This window comes from Lutjanus erythropterus, chromosome 14 (genome assembly GCF_056507025.1).
Source record: "Lutjanus erythropterus isolate fLutEry1 chromosome 14, fLutEry1.hap2, whole genome shotgun sequence".
Classification (NCBI taxonomy): Eukaryota; Metazoa; Chordata; class Actinopteri; order Lutjaniformes; family Lutjanidae; genus Lutjanus; species Lutjanus erythropterus.
Genome location: NC_139330.1, coordinates 24,843,863 through 24,864,622, shown reverse-complemented (window position 1 = coordinate 24,864,622; position 20,760 = coordinate 24,843,863). Strand labels below are relative to the sequence as shown.

Sequence of the window (20,760 nt, the reverse complement as noted above, 5' to 3'; positions counted from 1 at the left end):
CCAAATGTATGTTTTGTGACATCACAGTGACCTTTGAGTACCAAAATCTAAGCAGTTCATTGTTGAGTTGGACATCTGTGCCAAGTTTGAAGAAATTCCCTCAAGGTGTTTACATGCACGGATGTAATTTTTTTTTTTTTTTGGGGGGGGCTCCTCCTTCTTTCCTTCTTCTCCTCCATCTTTCTGCTCCTCCTCCTCCTGCTTCTTCTCCTTCTTTCTTCTCTTCTTCTTCTTCTTCTTCTTCTTCTTCTTCTTCTTCTTATTATTATTATGTTGACCCTTCTGTTGTGGTCTGTGTAGAATTGAGCCTTTTTTGAGCCACTTTTCATTTACACATTCCATATAAATACCTAAAAAACATGACAATGTCAAATAAAATTGATGACTTGCATTCCTTACCTGTGTTGAATTATGGACATTTTTATTCAATTTATCCCCTCCTGTGATAGTCCCCAGGCTTCATTGTTAGATGTTTTTTTCAAAGACATGAAAAGAAAAAGATGTTGATGTTGAAGCAAATCTACCAACATGTTCCATATTTAACAGCATTTACTTCGTGGATATTGACAATTCCAACTTTCTGCTGTTAGCATTTGAGTTTAGCAAATAGGAAAGAAGCTCGTGCAACTCTCAACCAATCAGATTCCAGCGCCTCACCCGCGCCCCAACCACAAAGAAGTACAGTAGGAGCGAATTTGAAATTCAACACTACACTACTTAAAGACTACAATTTGACTCGTCGTCCTGAATATTACCGTCACCAAACATGGTGAGTATTAAATAAAACTTTTTCTTTTTGACTTCACTGGGTTTAACTATGCAAACGTCCCTCACCAATTACCAGTTCAAGTTGATGTGTCTTTTTTGATGTTAGCTAAGCTATCTTAACAACTGAACGTTTAGCTTCTGCTAACGTTCCGCTGAACGAAAAAGTCTGATGTGAAGAGCAGTTTAACAAAATAAAATTTTTCATGGTGATGTAGTGTTTTAAGGTTTTAGTCTAGGAAGGTGATGAGTAGGTAACGTTATATTCCGGTATACTGTAAATAAATGCTCAAGCTGCTAAAAAAAAAAAAAAAAAACAAGTGATCAACCGTCAAAAACTGACGGCGGTCTGGGAGCGCGCGCAGCCCGTTAAACCTCTGATGGTCACCGTTCTAATCATGGACATAGACGCCGCATTGAGCGGGTTGGCCCGTTGCTGCGATACGTCAGCGCGTCCGCCATATTGGATGTGGCAAAACTGCCTCGTGAACTAATGCAAGGAAAAGGACCGAACTTCATAAAGCGCCTTTCTACAAAGTGATTTAAGTTAATGCCCTTTATTCACCCATTCACACACACACTAATATACCTGGGAAACAAATAGGCATCAAAAACAACGTATGTAACTTTTAATGTGATGATTATAAATGTTTACTCCTTATATGTTTAGGACATAGGTAAGCACCAAACCAACATATGTATTTTTCTAATGTTTTTATGAGTTTTTTACAGCTATCAATGTATGTAACACTGTTATTGTGATGATAAGTATTGAAATATTAATATTAAACATCTGTGTTTATAATAATCAGATTCTGAAACGTAAATGTGACAGGTAGATTTTCTGAATAAAGAGCATGAACGCTTACATTTAACTGATTTTGATTCATCATTTTAATATTCAGTGATTGATGAACATATATACATACATATATCTGTGGGGTGGTGGTGGGGGGGGGGGCTGCAACGGATCGCAGTTGACCCTTGTCCCGTACGGATCGCCCTCTTAGGTTCGGCACGCATGTGATCCACGCACTACATGTGAGCATCATAGTTTTACTGTCACTGTTACTTTTGTATAAGTTATAAAACCTGAAATCTCAATGCAGAGTTGCAGTGAACAGACAGGACAGATGCTGCTGTATGCAGCGCATCTCTGATTTAAAAGCCATCACATCGCCTTGAGTGAAATCCAGACCATAACTTTTTTCACTGATGTAACTATGCTATCACCAAAGAAAACTGTGATGTTCATTGAAACTTTGGTGATATCAGCTGTCTTAACTTCTACACAGCTCCTCTCTGCTCACAGGTGCAGCTCTGTCTGTGACACAGTGTGTCTGCTGATTGATCATGACTTCTGACCAATCAGATGTGCTGCTGTAGGCAGGACATTGAGCCAGACTACAGAGTGTAGTTGTGTATTATACTGTACAGTGTATAATGATCTAATATATGTATAGTATATATATAGTATAGCACTGTATAAGTTTGAAGTTTTTAATATTATTACCATTATCATTACTATTATCATTATTATTACATCACATAACTATGGTGATAATTACAGACAGACAAAGATCAAAGACAAGTGCATTTTTAAAATATTTAAACTCTAATCCCACCACTTTTTTCTTTTTTGTTGATCCGGAAAATGATCCGATCCGTGACTCAAACTGTGATACGATCTGAACCGTGAGTTTTTTGATCCGTTGCACCCCTAACATATATACATACATATATCTATACAACTATACAACTACAGTCTCTGTGTGTGTGTGTGTGTGTGTGTGTGTGTGTGTGTGTGTGTGTGTGTGTGTGTGTGTGTGTGTGTGTGTTTGTAAGCTAAAAACCTTGGAAAAGAATGGTATTGCACAGCTTTTTCCGTCTGTTGCCACTCTGCATGAATGAATGAGGCATCTTCTCAGTTCGCTCTTGCCACTTCCAATATGGCGGCGACGTCGACGTATGATTCAGTGCTCAATGCGGCGTCTGTGTATATATGTCTATGGTTCTAATCCTTTATGTCCGAGGTTACAGCAATGTTATCAGAGAAAATAGCTGCGCAGTACAAAAAACACATCAATAACACAAGGCCCAGGGGTAAAAAGCAAACCGGAAGCGGAAAAAACAATAAATATGTCTATGTGAGTTTGTGTTTCCCAGTCAGTGTGGGAAATTAGCACCAGAAACCAGCCCAGTGCAGGTAAAATATGAAAGTGGCTGAAAGATTTAAGACACAAATTCAGTTTTACCCATTGAAATACCTATAAACACAGAAGTACAACCCATAAAATGCAGCTTTGCATTTTACCAAAAAAGTGATTGCAGCTCCTAATTTGTGACTGAAATATTCTGTCTCCCTCAAAATAGTTTAATTTCATTCTTGATGGTTATATTTGACAGATTAAGGCCAATCTAGTACTTTTACCCGTTGATATATCTTTAAAGGGGTAATACAACTATTAACAAGTAGTTTTCTTTAACAGTGAGTAATGAGTAAAGTAAATGATTAAAAATGTAATAATGCGCTGCTTTTCTTTTCCTCCAGCGTGAGTGTATCTCCATCCACATCGGTCAGGCTGGTGTCCAGATTGGCAATGCCTGCTGGGAGCTTTTTTGCCTGGAACATGGGATCCAGCCGGACGGACAGATGCCCAGTGACAAGACCATTGGAGGAGGAGATGATTCCTTCGACACCTTCTTCAGTGAGACTGGAACTGGAAAGCACGTCCCCAGAGCTGTGTTAGTGGACCTGGAGCCCACTGTGATCGGTATGGGTTCACGATTCTCCAAATCCACAGTTCAATTTTTTATTTTAATGACTGATTGATGATTGATTTGATTTTTTTTTTTTTTTTGCACTGACAGTCGTGTCCTAGACTACACAGTCTTGATTTGTAAAGATCAGCAGATCATTAGTTTGCCCTGCCAATATATAATGCAATTATATAATGTCCAGTAGGCTATGTTGTGTTTTCTTTAGAAGTGTTTTTATTTTTCCTTTGGATTAGTGCTGGAGGCAGCAAGTAGGTGGGGATGGAGAGGGAAAAAAATACTAGGAGAATCACAGATTCTGCCTTTGGTTTTGATTATTGAAAATGAAAGCTAATTTTAATTGATTTTCAATTTAATATTAAAATTATGATATCCCTGACTTGTATACTGAAATTAAATGAATCCTAAAAATAACATACTTGTTGTGTGTGATTGTTATGTTTTGTTTTTCTCCAGTTGTTAAAATCCTGCTATAATTTCTGCTAATTTCCCTCAGATGAGGTGCGCACTGGGACCTACCGCCAGCTGTTCCACCCTGAGCAGCTGATCAATGGTAAGGAGGATGCTGCCAACAACTATGCCCGTGGACACTACACCATCGGCAAAGAGGTCATCGACCTGGTGCTGGACAGGATCCGCAAACTGGTGGGTAAATTCAGAGCAAGTTAATTCCTAATTTTACTTTTGACTATCCAATGAAATGATATAATTGTATCTCATATGTGATCACTGTCTGTCCTCTCTGTTGTCAGGCTGACCAGTGCACTGGCCTTCAGGGCTTCCTGGTTTTCCACAGCTTCGGAGGTGGCACTGGCTCTGGTTTCACCTCCCTGCTGATGGAGCGTCTCTCTGTCGACTACGGCAAGAAATCCAAGCTGCAGTTCTCCATCTACCCAGCTCCCCAGGTGTCCACCGCTGTGGTGGAGCCCTACAACTCCATCCTGACCACCCACAGCACCCTGGAGCATTGCGACTGTTCCTTCATGGTGGACAACGAGGCCATCTACGATATCTGCCGTAGGAACCTCGATATCGAGCGCCCCACCTACACCAACCTGAACAGGTTGGTAAGTCAGGTTGTGTCCTCCATCACTGCTTCCCTTCGTTTCGATGGTGCCCTCAATGTTGATCTGGCAGAGTTCCAGACCAACTTGGTGCCGTATCCCCGTATCCACTTCCCTGTGGCCGCCTATGCCCCTGTCATCTCTGCTGAGAAAGCTTACCACGAGCAGCTAACGGTGTCACAAATCACCAGCGCCTGTTTTGAGCCAGCCAATCAGATGGTGAAATGCGACCCTCGTCACGGCAAGTACATGGCTTGTTGCCTTTTGTATCGTGGTGATGTGGTGCCCAAAGATGTGAATGCTGCTATTTCCACTATCAAAACCAAGCGCACCATCCAGTTTGTGGACTGGTGTCCCACTGGTTTCAAGGTTGGCATCAACTACCAGCCTCCCACTGTAGTTCCTAGTGGAGACTTGGCCAAGGTCCAGAGGGCTGTGTGCATGCTGAGCAACACCACTGCTATTGCAGAGGCCTGGGCCCGACTTGACCACAAGTTTGATCTGATGTACGCTAAGCGTGCTTTTGTTCACTGGTATGTGGGTGAGGGTATGGAGGAGGGAGAGTTCTCTGAGGCCAGAGAGGACATGGCAGCTCTGGAGAAGGATTACGAGGAGGTCGGAGTCGACTCCATTGAGGGTGAGGGAGAGGAGGAGGGAGAGGAATATTAAACACAACATAAAGGCATTGGTTAAACAGGAAACACTTTATTCCTTTTGTTCTTAAATACATTTCAAAAATTAATGTTTGTCTGTTAATTATTACTTTAGCTCTGTTCTCGCTCTGTTCTCAATAAAGTTCCTGTAACATATGAAGTTGTCTGTGTTGTTTAAAAAACTGTTGTTTTCTTTCAAAGAATTACAAGTTATCTTTCTGTCTGAATCCTGGACCAGTTTATGTAATCCGATAAGGAAATTGCAGACTTAGTTTGACAAATTTTTATACACGAATTAACATACATTACATCTAAAGTTTTGCAGGAAACATATGATATCCACAGTGTTTACATTCTACTTTTAAACCCTTGGAATGAGTTAAAAGTAAAGTCAGCTTATTTAAATTATGGCTTCCCTCATAGGTATTCTAGTGCTTTATGGTGACGTGAAAGAAACCCAACAGCGCCCTCTGGCCATCTGAGAAGATGCAGTACAGTATAACATCCAGGACCTTTTGTTCAGAACGGCCATATCTGTAACTACTGTTGCAAGTTAGTAATTTTGTGTCTCACAAAATATTGTGCCCCCAACCCCCCCCCATGATATATTGTGTTAACATGAATGGTATGACAATACCTCTGGCCACCACCGTCACCAGTGTAGAGGTGTAAAAAAGATTTTTTTTTAGCTTTTCCAAAATTGTAAAATCAGGTAAGGATCTCTAAGAAAAGTATGTTTTTAGAGGGAACTTATGACAGACTTAAGAGATCACTGACACAGCTGACCTAATTTTCTTGGACAAAAATAGGGAGAATCTAAACTGAGGGCAAGGGCGCCTTTTAGCAACCAGTGACCAGGCAGTAATCAACTCTATTTTAGTTTAAAGACATCTTCCACCCATTCTGGAGCAGACCTAGTTATTTCACCACTGTAATCACAATGTAAAAAGGCTGTTTTTATACACAGTCACTGTAATTCCTGACTGGGTGTCTTGAATTGGGACATACACAAGGACCTCATCTCCAGTTCTAAGTCCCATAAAGATGACTGGTTGATATGTGCAGGGTTCATTCAGTGGGCTCCAAAATAATCTGATGTTGAAGAGGCAGTTTACTACACACATGAGAAGTACAGCCCTGAGGCTCAGGAAATTGGGAAATACCCATGTCAGGAACCGCAGTGTCACAGTGTCTGGATCTGCTGTTCCATCTGTGATTTATCTGATGGACTGTGGAGCTGTAGACTGGAAACCAGACGAGCCCAGCTCGTGTTTTTTATTTGCTCTGGTGTTTCTGAATTAGTCTGGTGATGTCAGGCCAAGAGAATTGTTTACTTAAATAAAAACATGATTATTCTGTCTCAAGCAGAATTTGTTGTTACATTTATAACTCCAAACCCTCACCCTATAACAGAAATACACACCAAATTATGAGGGTGAAAACCGAGACAATATTCATACAACTATTTAAAATGCAATGATGGTCCAATACAGTGTTGGTAGTGTTTCCCCCAGGTAATATACTCAGTTCCAGCCTGCTTTTCTTGAGTGATAGATTAAATAAAAAATGTATGTATTGTACAAATTACAGCATGACATTAAATATCGCTGCTGTCTCATTGTTTCACCAATTTGAACACAGTTTGAAACACTTGATATCTACCATCTAGTGAATATCTTTGTCCATTCTGGTAGCATTTAAAAGAAAACTTGTGATGAAGTTAATTGACTTTTTCATATTTTGAAAGATGTAGCGTGATAGACTTGCATTGACCACAGGCTGCAATAAGACCAACTTTTGTCACAATTCAGCACGTACACTGAGGAAATTTCAGCTCTGTAGGACGTACTGCAGATTTTCTTTTTAGGTCTGTGAAATTTAGAAGTTGATATTTGTTTTCAAGATAATTATGAAAATGTAAACCTTGAGGTCAATATGTAGTAGTAGTAGTGAGTGGAATTTGCAAACCCACCTGACAATTTTGGTAAATTTTTGTTTTACAGTTTTTGCTGCACAACAAAACACTTTTAGTGGAGAAAAATAACATTAATGATGATGATGATGATGATGATGATGATGATGACACTACTACTACTATTACTACTACTACTACTATTACTACTACTACTACTATTACTACTACTAAAAATAATAATAAATAGTAGTAGTAGTAGAAGAAGAAGAAGAAGAAGAAGAAGAAGAAAGAAAGAAAGAAAGAAAGAAAGAAAGAAAGAAAGAAAGAAAGAAAGAAAGAACAATCATAAGACAAAAAGGGTCCGCAGTGAGCGACACTGTTTGGATCCCTAAAAACAAACAAAACTGAAAGCAGGTCCACATCTGTCTGTCATCTGCAGGTAACTGCTGCTGCTGTTATTACTTTTCTTGTCTGTAGGTGGCGCTCTGAACTTGTGGTGCTGCGGTTTTACCATTGGATGATGTCGCTCGGAGGAGGAGACCCCGCGGCAGATAGCGCTTGATTGACGTCGAAGAAGAAAAAGAACACAAGATCGGATTACAAGATGGCGGTCTGTGGACGTTAGCAAGAAGGCCGTTAGAGTTGTTGTGTTCTCTGTGAATTTTACTGTTTGATATTGGGCCTTCTGTTGAGTTGTTTCACATCGTGAACGTAATATGTTCATGAAATAGCTACTGACATATTTTTTACCGCTGTTGTGAACTTTACTTAGACGTGCATGTTTTATAACATGCGGGTGGAAACAAAGTTAACAGGTCGAGGGTAGGAAAACATCAGACGGGGTGAGGTGATAGCTTGTTAGCAGCCAGCTAGCCTGCTAGCTCCGACTCGGTTAACCATGTCGGACACTCGGCGGCGAGTGAAAGTATATACGCTGAATGAAGATCGACAGTGGGACGATCGGGGTACCGGACACGTCTCGTCTACCTTTGTTGAACGGCTGAAGGGAATATCATTATTAGTTCGGGCCGAATCAGACGGTAAGTTCCCAGTTAGCCTAGCCGCATTGACGTTACGTTGGCTAGCGTTAGCATGCTAACTCCTGGTTGTTCGGGCAGAATGCTTCCTTTGGCCACTATGTGTACTTGGTTAACTTATCTTACCGTACTTGTTTTTATGAATGTACTGCTGCTTTTGGAGCCAATGGTTTCAGACTGGTTGAACCACTAGTATTACTGCTGTCTTTAGATAAAATTGAATAGCTGGGAAGCTAGCAAGCTCGTTGGTTTAGCAGGCGACGTGATCTCAGTAGCATGGGGGCCTTCAAAGTCTAGTCTTAAACCTACAAACTTGTTATTGCTCAAGATAATAAACATTTAGTGATTATGCACCAGTCATAAAAAAGGTAAATGGTGTTGTGAAAAGGCCAGTAATAATGAGCCTTTTTATTGTTCATTTTAACTTTTATATTTTACAGTACTATTTTATTTAGCGCTTCACATTGTTTGCTTAAATGGTGTGTGCTGCCACATTATTAGCTTGTAACCTTCAAGAACTGGTTATGCTATGATTCGTCAGTCTTTGTTGTGATGAGTTACACGAGCTTGAACGTGAAAAGTTACGCAAGTCTTTGTGTTTCAGGATCGCTACTCTTGGAGTCGAAGATAAGTCCAAATACTGCATATCAGAAACAACAGGTAAGACTAACATTACATCATCTAATTCTGGATCATCTACAATTTCTCACCTATCTTATATTTAAATTGTTTAAAATTGGGGTCTTACATTTGAGTCACTCCAATGTTTAGACTTGTTGCTGCTACAATGATGCAGTGCAGACAATGGGAAGTCACTATCTGGTATGATTGTAACCATGGGCACGAGTATGTAATAGGCAGGTCACATCGTTGATAACAACAACACTAGCAAACTTTTTTTTTTCACAATTTTAACTGTTGGTATCATTTCACATACTTATAACAGAAATGTACTCCATGGTTAGAAATAAAAGATCTGGGCCAGATTTTTTCTCTGCATATTGTAGACAGGGATTTCATTCATCATTGTAAAGGGCTTGTTTCCTGGTGTGTGCATTTACAAATTTGAAAGTGCCAGTATGTGAATTTTGAGTATGTGACATTTGTGTGTGATCGCATACAGTTATGTTTGAGTGTGTCTAATGAATATTATAAGCATTTCTGTGTGCACAGTTTGATGTTTCTTTCCACTCCTCGCAGGACACGCTGATTGTCTGGTCGGAAGCAGATAATTATGACCTTGCCCTGAGTTTCCAGGAAAAAGCTGGTTGCGATGAGATCTGGGAGAAGATTTGCCAGGTAATGTCAATCCTGTTTTACCCATTTTGTGAATTGCTTTTAATATTTAACTTTACTGGACAGTGGTGTTGGGGCTAAAAACCAGTTGGAGTGGTACCTGTTTGCTGGTGCTGACGTTTAATTTTCTCTTCTATAAGGGGCAAGAAACAGAAGAGTAATACCACTGCTTTCTTTTTTTGCTTTATATGTACCAACTATTTATTGCCCAGGTTCAAGGCAAGGACCCTGCCCTGGACATCACCCAGGACCCCATTGATGAGTCAGAGGAGGAGCGCTTTGAGGAGATTCCAGAGACAAGCCACCTGGTGGAGCTCCCTCCTTGTGAGTTAAGCAGACTGGAGGAGATCGCTGACCTGGTTACCTCTGTCCTGTCTTCGCCCATTCGGAGGGAAAAACTGGCTCTGGCTCTGATGAGCGAGGGCTACATCAAGAAACTCCTGGGTCTCTTCAGAGTATGTGAGGACCTGGACAACAGGGAAGGCCTGCATCACCTCTATGAGATTGTCCGGGGAGTCTTGTTCCTCAATAAAGCGGCCCTGTTTGAGGTGATGTTCTCTGACGACTGTATCATGGATGTGGTGGGCTGTCTTGAATATGACCCAGCGCTGGTTCAGCCTAAACGGCACCGGGAATTCTTGACCAAGACAGCAAAGTTTAAGGAGGTGATCCCTATCACAGACTCTGAGCTACGGCAGAAGATCCACCAGACTTACCGGGTGCAGTACATCCAGGACATCATCCTGCCCACGCCGTCTGTCTTTGAGGAGAACTTCTTATCCACACTCACCTCCTTCATCTTCTTTAACAAGGTGGAAATTGTCAGTATGTTGCAGGTAAGCATTCAAAACAGGTAACATGTATTATTCTTTAAGGTATAGTTTATCTGAAAGCCTTTGTCAGAGTCATGTCACAGTTCTCTGAACCACATTTCATTGCCAGTTGAACATCTTTGCATGCACACTGTTTTTTGTGCACAGTGTCAGTGACTGACCTTTTGACAAATAACATAGCTCATACTTGATGATAAATGAAAAACAGATTAATTTCCATTATTAAATATATTGGTTTCTTATGGGAAAGATGAACTGTTAAATCACATGGGCAATAAATTTGAGGTTTTATCTAAGGAAGACTTCTTTGCAATAATATGAATATTTAATAGAGCAAAATGGGTAGGAATTGTGATCTTTCTGCCCCTATTTGTTGTAATCCAACAATACATATGGCCACTCAGGAGACTTATGAGGCATTTATAATTTCTTATTTATTTATGAGTTTTTGATCACCAGTGAAAGGTGTCAAATTATGTAAAGGATTGACCCATTAAAAATGTAAAATAATAAAAACATTTCTTAAAAGTTCATCAAATTGGTTAATTTCCATTGTATCACTTTAAGTAAATTTCAGCATGCTGGGTTTCAATGTAGAGCTTATGTGAGGCTTGTGTAATTTAAAAATAATTTGTATCATCCAGTTTGTTTCATAATGCCAACAGTCCCTCCCAGTTCATCCATTTCTTATTCAAGTGTTCAGCATCCAATGATTGTATTTCAGGGCCAATGAGAAGTGAGGTGGCTGTCTCTTTCAGTGCTGCAGGATTTACAGCTGTCATAACACCAACATTTTAAACTTGGATGTAATACCAGTATAAAAAAGATACTTGATTTAAATAATGGCTGATAATAACTGTCTAATCTTTGCTATGGTGCAAGCCTAATTTCAGCCAGGACAGTAGAGACTGAACTGACCTGAGGTCTTTCATGAGCACTTGGATCCTTTCTTTAATAGTTTTGGTACTTTCAGTTCTGTAATGCAGATATTGTGTTGTTTAAAACACATGGTATTGAAAAAGTATTGAAGTGTTGATACTTTTGACAATCTTAGTTGGAATAGTTGATTCTTGCTACAAAGCTTGGACACAAACTGCCCTGGATTAGGGTTTTAATTCCTCATTTGTTTCTCTTTGTGTTTTAGACTTTTATTTAGTTTCAATTGTGTTGATTTCTTATCCCTGTTTGTCCTATGTCACAGGAGGACGAGAAGTTCCTAACTGAGGTCTTTGCGCAGCTCACAGATGAAGCCACAGAGGACAGTAAAAGGAGAGAACTTGTGAGTCAAACATTTGTCAAAGCTCCAGGCCAGATGTTGTGGTAATGTTTTGTGGTTAGAGGTGGACAGTATTGTTATGTTGGCTTTCATTGTTTTGAGAATAAGGTTTGCTCAGCATTACTGTCCTTCTTAATTGGACATACTCTATTTGTCCATCCAGTTTTCATTTATTCAACTTTTAAAAAGCTTTGTTAAGTTAAATGAATTTTCCCACTACTGTAGAATCTTGCAAATGAAACATTGCCTTGGGAAAGTATTTTTGTCATTGACCTTTAACTGTTTGCTTTAATGTAACAGATGCTGATCAGTTATGTTCATTTCTTCTCCTTTATTCCTCAGGTGAACTTTGTCAAGGAGTTCTGTGCATTTTCACAAACATTGCAGCCACAGAACAGGGACGCTTTCTTCAAAACTCTGGCAAATCTAGGCATTTTACCTGCTCTTGAAATAGTCATGGTATGTTATGGACATGAATGCATGAATGTACATGTCTAACTTAGTGTCAGTAAAACAATTTTTTGGTTTAACATTCACAATTTTTTCACATATAAATGATAACCAGGGAAACATTTTACACGTGTAGAATTATGTCTTTGTCCCTGTCTTCAACTCATATTTTTCTCTTGTGTAGGGAATGGATGACCTGCAGGTGAGGGCAGCAGCAACAGACATCTTCTCTTACCTGGTGGAATTCAGCCCCTCCATGGTCAGGGAGTTTGTCATGCAGGAACCACAGCAGACAGACGATGTAAGTATCTAAATATCACCATCATGTGTGCATGGACATTTTAGATACCAGGGACATACTGTGACAATATGAATAGTTGAACAAAATATTTGAATTATGTACTGCCAAGTTGGCTGGTACTCGTATGAAATGTGGTGTACTGCTGATGTAAAAATGTACCTTTGTAGTGTTTCACTCATGCACTTTTTGTAGCTCTGCTGCATAAATTTTACACACACATTAAAGCTACAACAAGGAACTTGCATATTGTGTTGATTTTAGAGGCTCCTGTGGACAAAAGCGGTTGTGTTTCCACCCTACCACAAAATATAACTTCAAAAATAATATGTAAATGAAAATCTACTCCTGCTTCTTTTTACTGGGCTAACATACTACTACTACTACTTTGCCTGGGAAAATGTGAACACAGGTTTGTTTTATCTGATTTCATGGAGAAGCCGACCCGATGGCAGGCATTAAGAATAACTCTGCAGAAATAGCCAATCTCCTTGTGGATGGGCTTGTTTGTTTATATGGGTCATATAGAGGCATCAGTATTAAATTGACACTATTTCATAAGTACTTAATAACTATTTCACACCTCATTGTAGTAGTTTTAATGCACTCAAACATCTACACGTGGAAAAAAACTTTTTAACTGAATTCGTAAATGTGTACAGAAAGCTTCTGAACCATTGAGAGCAGTGCTCCTTCCAAGTAGTCATTAAGGTAAACTCTAAATATCAAACTGGCTTCGTAATTGTGTGATTGCATGTCCTTTGCTTTACTCCAATGTCTGAGATATACAGTGGGGTAAAATACAAAGTGCATGGATGAGGTCTAAAACTGGTAACAAACAATGCTTTCATTGCAATTGATACAGAGAATTGATCATTTTTAATTACCTATTTTTAATAAAGACAGAAAAAAGTTTAATCACTTTATTTTGAATTTAAAGACCTTACTCACACTATTTATCAAGGCACACGTTTTAAATTTATTGTTAACAATAAAAATCACACACAAATAAAAATAAATAATCATTTATGAATGATTTCACTGTGATGGACATTAAATACTAGGAAGCTGACCTGTCCTGTTTGTCCTGACTGTTTACATGTCACTCGTAGGGCGCTCTGTTATCAGGTCATATGATAGGGTATTTATGAGCTAGGGTGTATTCATTATGTGGTTTGCATCTAATGCATTCAAGTAAAGCTATTGTCTATTAATTTTTCTTATTGAAACTGATGAAGTATCTATGGCTGATTTATCTTCCTGTGCTGAATTTCTCCTTTAATGTGGATTACACTGAAACTGAACCATTTTACAGTATCTTCTATGTATGTGTTTTCTTTTGTTTGCAGGATGTTCTTCTGATAAATGTTGTGATCAAGCAGATGATTTGTGACTCCGACCCAGAGTTAGGAGGGGCTGTGCAGCTGATGGGTCTGCTCAGGACGCTCATTGACCCAGAGAACATGCTGGCTTCTACCAATGTAAGCAGAACCAGCAGACACAAGAATTTTAATGATGACCGCCTATAAAAAATTGTCTAACTCAAGTCAAAGTATAAAGCACACAAGGATAGTTGAATTGCTGTTGGATATCTGCTTTTCTATTTTTTTAAGTCATGAGGCCTCCGAAACCCCTGTTTGCGTCATCTAACTATCATACCAACAGAACATATCAAAAGTTCTTGTCATTTGTTTCCTGTTAGAAAACCGAGAAGACAGAATTCCTGAGCTTTTTCTACAAGTACTGCATGCATGTCCTGACTGCACCTCTGCTGGCCAACACCGCACATGACAAAAACTCAAAAGGTGAGCTGAGGAGAGGGGCCTCACATAAACTGAATGGACTGTGTTTCAGATTGTACGATAAATAATAAACTTGACTGATTATTCTATGTCATGACCTTTCAGATCTGCAGGAGGGATCAACTAAGATCAACCCGGTCTGTCCAGGTGGGTGTTATGTATAGAGCTTACTGAAAGTTATTTTTCGGTTCTGCAGATAATAAGAAGTTATTTAAGTTATTTTAATTTCATTTTAGTCTCAAATTATTTCACCTGAACCTTTTCAAAAAGATGTGAATTTCTACATCATATGAAGAACAGTTCAAGAGCTGCAAAGTTGTTTTTTTCTTAAAAGAAATACACTTGGATTGCACAACTGGTTTTAAAATGAATAAGTAAGCTTTGCTGTTTATTTTGTGTAGACAACTTCCAGACAGCTCAGCTGCTGGCACTGATCCTGGAACTTCTGACCTTCTGTGTGGAGCACCACACCTATCACATCAAGACCTACATCATGAACAAAGACCTGCTCAGGAGAGTGCTGGTGCTCATGAACTCAAAACACACTTTCCTTGCCCTTTGTAAGTCTCTGCATACACAAATGATTGTCACAGACATGCACACACCTCTCTGCTGCTTTCCTGCTTTAACATTTTTTCACTGGTTATACTACTTTGTGAATTAACTTATACCAAGTGCAAAGGCATAGGTTTTTAAGCATACAGTACACCAGTGGTAGTTCATAGATTACATTCTTATCTAAAAATCTACTCTCATGTCAGATTATTACAGTGGACATAAAGAGGGGGTCCCCAGTATATTTTTTGTCTGTAATAATTCCTTGGCTAAGAAAAAAATTGACACACTGGCAAAAGACAGTGGCTGAATTTTTGAGGTTTCCGTCTGTTTTTTCCAAGGTGCCCTGCGTTTCATGCGTAGAATCATTGGTCTGAAGGACGAGTACTACAACCGCTACATCATCAAAGGGAACCTGTTTGAGCCTGTCATTAACGCCCTGCTGGACAACGGCACCCGATACAACCTCCTCAACTCAGCCATCATCGAGCTCTTTGAGTTCATTAAAGTGGTGTGTACACACATGAAACATACTTCAAAGCTACTAAAAGGAACTTTTAACTGGTTACAAAACCGTCTCAAGACCAGCCACGAGAGGATTGGCTGTGTCTGTACAGCTATTCTCATTGCTTGCCACTGGGTCAGAGACTCCTTCTCCTCAGATGAAATGGGCCTGTGTTTACATTTTCACAGCCAAAGCTACAGTGAGTAGCACATTAGCATCTTAGGTTCACTTTTTTTGGAAGCATACCTTTCCTTTGCTGTTGTTTCTCACACTTCCTTTGGCAATGTAAACATCTGTTTTCCATGCCAATAAAGCTCTTTTGAGTTTAAATAAAAAGAGGCAGAATACAATTTTTAGTTATCTTTATATTTGACATTATATGCTGTAGTTATTAAACCGGAAACAGGATTGCTTTTTTCACAGGGGCCTCTGATATTAACAAAATATGCAAGTTCCTTGTAGTAGCTTTATTGAAAAGTGTTCATTAATATACAAAGTGTGCATGTGGCACTGCAAGTGGATTGTTTGTAATTTTCCACTGTGTCTTCTCCTTCCAGGAGGACATCAAGTCTCTCATAGCTCACATTGTGGATAACTTCTACAAAGCACTTGAATCCATTGAGTATGTCCAGACTTTCAAGGGCCTGAAAGGCCGGTACGAGCAGGAAAAGGACAGACAGAGTCAGAGACTCAACAGGTCAGTAGACTGACTGGACACACGCATCAAATCAGTGCAGTGAACTTCATGTTTGATATGTGATTATGCGTTTTTCCCCCAATAATTCAGTCACCACTGCTCACTGATACAAAATAACTGTATATTGTTTATTTCACTTTTCCCCTGTAGATATCGCAGAGATGCACGGTCATTGGACGAAGATGAGGAGTTGTGGTTCAATGACGACGACGATGATGATGATGGAGAGGCTGTAGAGAAGAGCCGAATGGAGGATGACTTCTCTGACAGCTACGGCAAATACATGGAAGCCAAAAAAGGTACGTTGCTTTGGTATTATTTCATATATCGTCCTTGAATTTTTTTCCCCCAGGTTACAGCAGTAAGTCTGATATTTACAGTCTCTGTCACTGCAGGAGCTGCCAATGGAGCTAATGGTGCCAACAATGGGAAGGCTGCTGTAATCCCACCTGCCTCACCAACCGTCACTCCAAACAACAGTTCAACCTCCTCTGTCAAAACAGTCGCCCTTCCTGCCACACCAGTCGTCAAGGTAAAGCATCTCTACAAGTAACGATGTGGTGTTTTTGGTCCAGTTATTTACTAAACTTGCATGTTTTTGCAGAAATGTTTTAGCCAGTATCATTGCCACCATCAGACTGTAGAAGTTGAGAGGGAAGCTAATATCTACAAAATTACATGTGTTATTGTCCAGATTTTTCTTTCTTTTTTTGATGGCCAGTAATAATCCAGAATCCTGGCGGTATAGAACGACTACATGACGTGTGTTAAATATCCATATAACAGCAGAGGTCTAGTGCTGTTTCTTTAAGTACTTGAGTGCATGCATCCATGGACAGTGGGAAGTTTATATACTTATGTCAGCTATGACTGAGCACATGATCAAATGTGAGACTGACTTTATGAGTGGTTTCATCTTGAGAATAATACAAGGCAGTCGGTATCACACTTTTCTTACTGGAACAACTGAAAAACGCCTCTCACTGCACCATATGATTGGGGCCATGCGCTTTAGTGAGGAGTCGATCTTCTAGTACTTAAAAATGGATTACGCAAACTATGAACATTACATTTCCTCACAAAAATGCGGTGGAGTGTTGTACAGATGCTCTCTGCCAGCGCTACACCTATTAATTTCTCAAGCCTTTCCTCATCCTGACACAGGGGACATGATCGTAAATAAAACAAACGATTAAATGCCAGTTTAACATGCAAGAATTAAGGAAATAATATTGAATATAAAATAATCACAAGTAATTCACTTAGATTATTTTTAAATATGCTATTTTTATTTTAGAGATTTTAACAAGGTGTGTTTGGTATATTTTGTTTTGGCCACTGGTATTTTTATCTGCTTTGTCAGCTACACGTGATACTAGTGAGAAACTGTATATGCTGGATAATGTCACAGTTTTCTAACACTCCTGAGCAGACAGCAGTGTAGAAGTGATCACAAACCGTGCAAGCAGAAGACAGTGGTGTGAAACCTTGGTAATTTTTTGAATTTGCTTTCCATATGCTTGGTCAGTGGGACTTTTTGTCAGTTGTTCTGTTGTGTCTCTTAGACTGCTCTGGTTGGCTTGGTGGACTACCCCGACGATGAGGATGAAGAGGAAGAAGATGAGGAGGAAGAGCAAGCTCCAAGGAAGCGGCCCCGTCTGAGCTCTTAAGGCTAATAATTGTCCTCTGTTTGGTCGTGGTGGATGGACACTGAGTCCCTGCCATCCTCCCTCCTCTGGTCGTCTCATTGGTCCTTGGCCTGCCTGTGCCGCCTGTCAGTCTCGCTGAGGAGACGGGCAAAGACGAGCTCCCACCTCAATCTGTCCCTCCTGATCTCTGCTCCTCTTGTCTCCCTCAGCAGAAGGAGATGGAGAGCTTCTCTTTTGGAAAGAAAGACAGATCAGTCTGTTCCTTCAGCCCTTTGATTTCACCTCTTCCCTTTTGCCAACTGCCTCCTCGAGGAGATCCCAAACTTTCCTGTTGTTCACCTGAGGAGAGACTCCGTCACCCCTCATCTCTTTCGCAACACTCTTCTACACCTCCTTCTGAACAACCTTCTCCTCCTCATCCACTGTCATCCTACATACCGACCAGAGAGGCTGCAGTGGAAATAACAGTGCCAAGGCGGTTCCTGACTCTGCTCTGTTGCTATAGCAACAGTAGCAAGGAAGCTGCGGTACTACAGCAACCCCGCAGGAGCCCTCACACGTCCTCATTTGAACTCTTCCCTTCCATCCTTCTTGAACCAATGAGCTCCAGAGATAGAGGAAGCCAGAACACAACCAGCCAGTGTACGAACTGTTCAGCAGGCCAGTCAGGCTAGCAGGACTAGCCGTCATAGTTATAGAAAGCTTGACTGGCTGAAGTAGTGTGTGCCGCCCTGCCACAGAACTGTTCACTTTTGTCAGGGATAGCGGGATCTAGGCAACATAGAAGAGTTTAACAGAATGTTGGGAGACAAGGGAGGTGACAAATGATAAAACATACCAGAAGGAAAACTCAGCAGTAATGAGGCTTAGATCCAGAGGAGCAGGACTCAAAACCTTCAAAAGCCATGGCGTCAGGTCGGCCAAGGCACACACACAAAAACACACGGCGTCTCACACACAGGACTGCGTTAGCCAGAAAATCCTGTATTTCATGAATTTGTTAAAAAGTACTGTACAGATGTTATTTTTTTCTTTTTAATCATTTGCGCCCCTGATCTGATTTTCAAAGGGGAGAGAGATACCTACCTACCTGTGTATTTTTGTTGTTGTTGCACAAAAAGGTGGGGGTCACTGTTCACCCTTTCAGTCCAGTTCATTTGATTCAATGTAAAATGCAGAGAAGTTGCAAATGCTGGTTTTAAAAATAACGTATTAAAACTGCAGTAAAGTCATTTTTGCAGCCAACATTTCAAGGATGTCTGGAGTTTTGTATTTTAGTGGATTCAAGAGTTTAGTGGCCCCGTTATGACGCACACGTAGCCCAGTTTTTGTTTCGACTGGGGGACAGTCCTGAGCTGTTGGTGTGTCCACCCTCTCACAGATCTCAGGTTCAGAGTTCACTTTGCATCAGAAACAAAAGGCTGCCCATCTCGTTTGTGCACTGTAACACTGCTAGCTTGGTGAAACATCTCACATTTATCGCTGAATGGAGTGAAAAGGGGCTTGAGGTGTTGGGTTTTTATCCCAGTTTGAAGGTCCAGAATTTTCAGCACCAGTCTGATCCAGTAAGGGTTGGGTATCATTCAGTTTTTCAATACCTGTACTGATTAGCGATACCTTGACTTTGATAGTGGTTCTTATTCTATACTTTTTTCAGTACCAATTTCATAAAATCCATTTTAACAAAATGAAATATATTCAAAGCAGTTGTGCAACTTTGAAAATGAACCAGAACTCGGAGGTACCAAAATTTGGTATTGAATGACAAGAATAAATAATATTGAAGTAATTTGGTTGGTGCCATATAAGTACTGAAATTCGGTACCCAGCCCAAGATCCAGGTCAGAAGTATTCAGCTTTGTTTCAGTTGACATCTAATTTCAAGTTTTCTTTCGATCTCCCATGAAAACTACTCTGCAGATCAAAACAAAGTTGAGGGAAGACATTTTTCTACAGTTTAATTCAAACTCTGATTGGATGAGCTTTTTTTTATTAGTTCTCATAAAGATGATTTATCCAGAGTCGATGCAGTGCAGTTTTTGAATCAAACCGTCGGGAGTATTTAAGACGGAACACACAGCGTTGACTTTGTGAGGAGGAAATTAGACATTTCAGTGTCGGGTTGAAACATTTCTTATGTTGTATCTTCTCTCCTGGTGTCACCACAAGCACAGAGAGGCAGATGAAGGGAATCAAAATTTGGTAAAATGCTACATCACACAGACTTTTGTCTGTTAAAACCACAAGCAGCAGGGTAGGAGCACAAGTAAAATTATTCTCGCCAGTGTGCTTTTCAGGAGTCCAGCAGTACATGAACAGCAATTTGTCTTTCCTCCTGTGTTAGCGTCACCCAACAAATGACTGTTTTTGCTCTCCCTTGATGAATTTGTACCAAGTGCATTTACTACCACTATCCATTCTTAACATTTGTATGAATTTATTTGATAAGTTTTGAAATTAAATGTGACCCTGACATTGAACTTGTGAATCTAGCTTTATTTTAATTTACTGATTTGGCAATTGGAGCTACAAAATTTCTAATTGATACTGAAATATTCCTTTTAGTCCAGATGATTGTACTTGATCAAACCTCCTAAATGTGACTCTTTAGCATTTTTTGATATTAGATATTACAGTGGAATTAACAGAACACCATGTGTCAAATTTTAATATCCATAAATTTGATATATTAACTCAAATTATTTTACAGCAAGGAATTAAAAGCATGTTTTGACATGTTGTACCAACAAAATGCAGTTTTGTGTACTCAGGAAGGTGTTCCATAGATAAATGAGAAATCCCATTTGGCCATTTTTCCTATATTAAAACAGAAGAGAACAGCTACATGTGAATTGGCTGTAGCTTTACAGGTTTAGTATACACACAGTCCAGAGTCCAGGTTGTTTCTATAAAATGTGATTTATTAAACAGCATACATGAAATACTGAACTCCTCAGAGAAAGCAACACACTTCTCTTGGCCCCTTTATGAACACATGACAGCGTGTTCATCTTGACAACTTCCACAGCGCTCTTTGCCTAGGATGAGCTGCTACAGTGTTATCAGCTATAAGATGTACCAGCTGACTTTTCCCTCTGGGAATGCTAATGGCAGTGGAAAACACACTGTACACTTGTGCTAGCTAATGTTACCCTCAACACAGGACTCTCCCAATCAAGTCTTTAAC

The 20,760-nt window shown here is 39.9% G+C and overlaps 2 protein-coding genes across 3 annotated transcripts; both read left to right on the top strand.

The window, feature by feature from the left end:
* Positions 1–2,785: 2,785 nt before the first annotated feature.
* On the top strand, positions 2,786–5,302 carry LOC146315621 (tubulin alpha chain-like). Its single transcript, XM_084736662.1, has 3 exons — positions 2,786–3,539; positions 4,040–4,188; positions 4,296–5,302. The coding sequence occupies exons 1-3, from the start codon at positions 3,419–3,421 to the stop codon at positions 5,274–5,276; spliced, it is 1,251 nt and encodes a 416-aa protein (XP_084592788.1). The 5' UTR covers positions 2,786–3,418; the 3' UTR covers positions 5,277–5,302.
* A 2,444-nt stretch (positions 5,303–7,746) lies between these two features.
* On the top strand, positions 7,747–20,053 carry ppp4r3b (protein phosphatase 4, regulatory subunit 3B). Of its 2 annotated transcripts, none has more exons than XM_084735523.1 (16): positions 7,747–8,215; positions 8,817–8,872; positions 9,413–9,511; positions 9,721–10,344; positions 11,543–11,620; positions 11,960–12,076; positions 12,252–12,368; positions 13,715–13,846; positions 14,068–14,170; positions 14,273–14,314; positions 14,569–14,727; positions 15,064–15,233; positions 15,785–15,924; positions 16,075–16,223; positions 16,305–16,456; positions 17,490–20,053. In XM_084735523.1, the coding sequence occupies exons 1-16, from the start codon at positions 8,074–8,076 to the stop codon at positions 17,592–17,594; spliced, it is 2,385 nt and encodes a 794-aa protein (XP_084591649.1). In that variant the 5' UTR covers positions 7,747–8,073; the 3' UTR covers positions 17,595–20,053. The 2 variants fall into 2 exon arrangements, with proteins under 2 accessions (XP_084591649.1, XP_084591650.1); XM_084735524.1 differs by having other exon boundaries at positions 7,749–8,215; positions 16,320–16,456.
* The last annotated feature ends 707 nt before the right edge of the window (positions 20,054–20,760 follow it).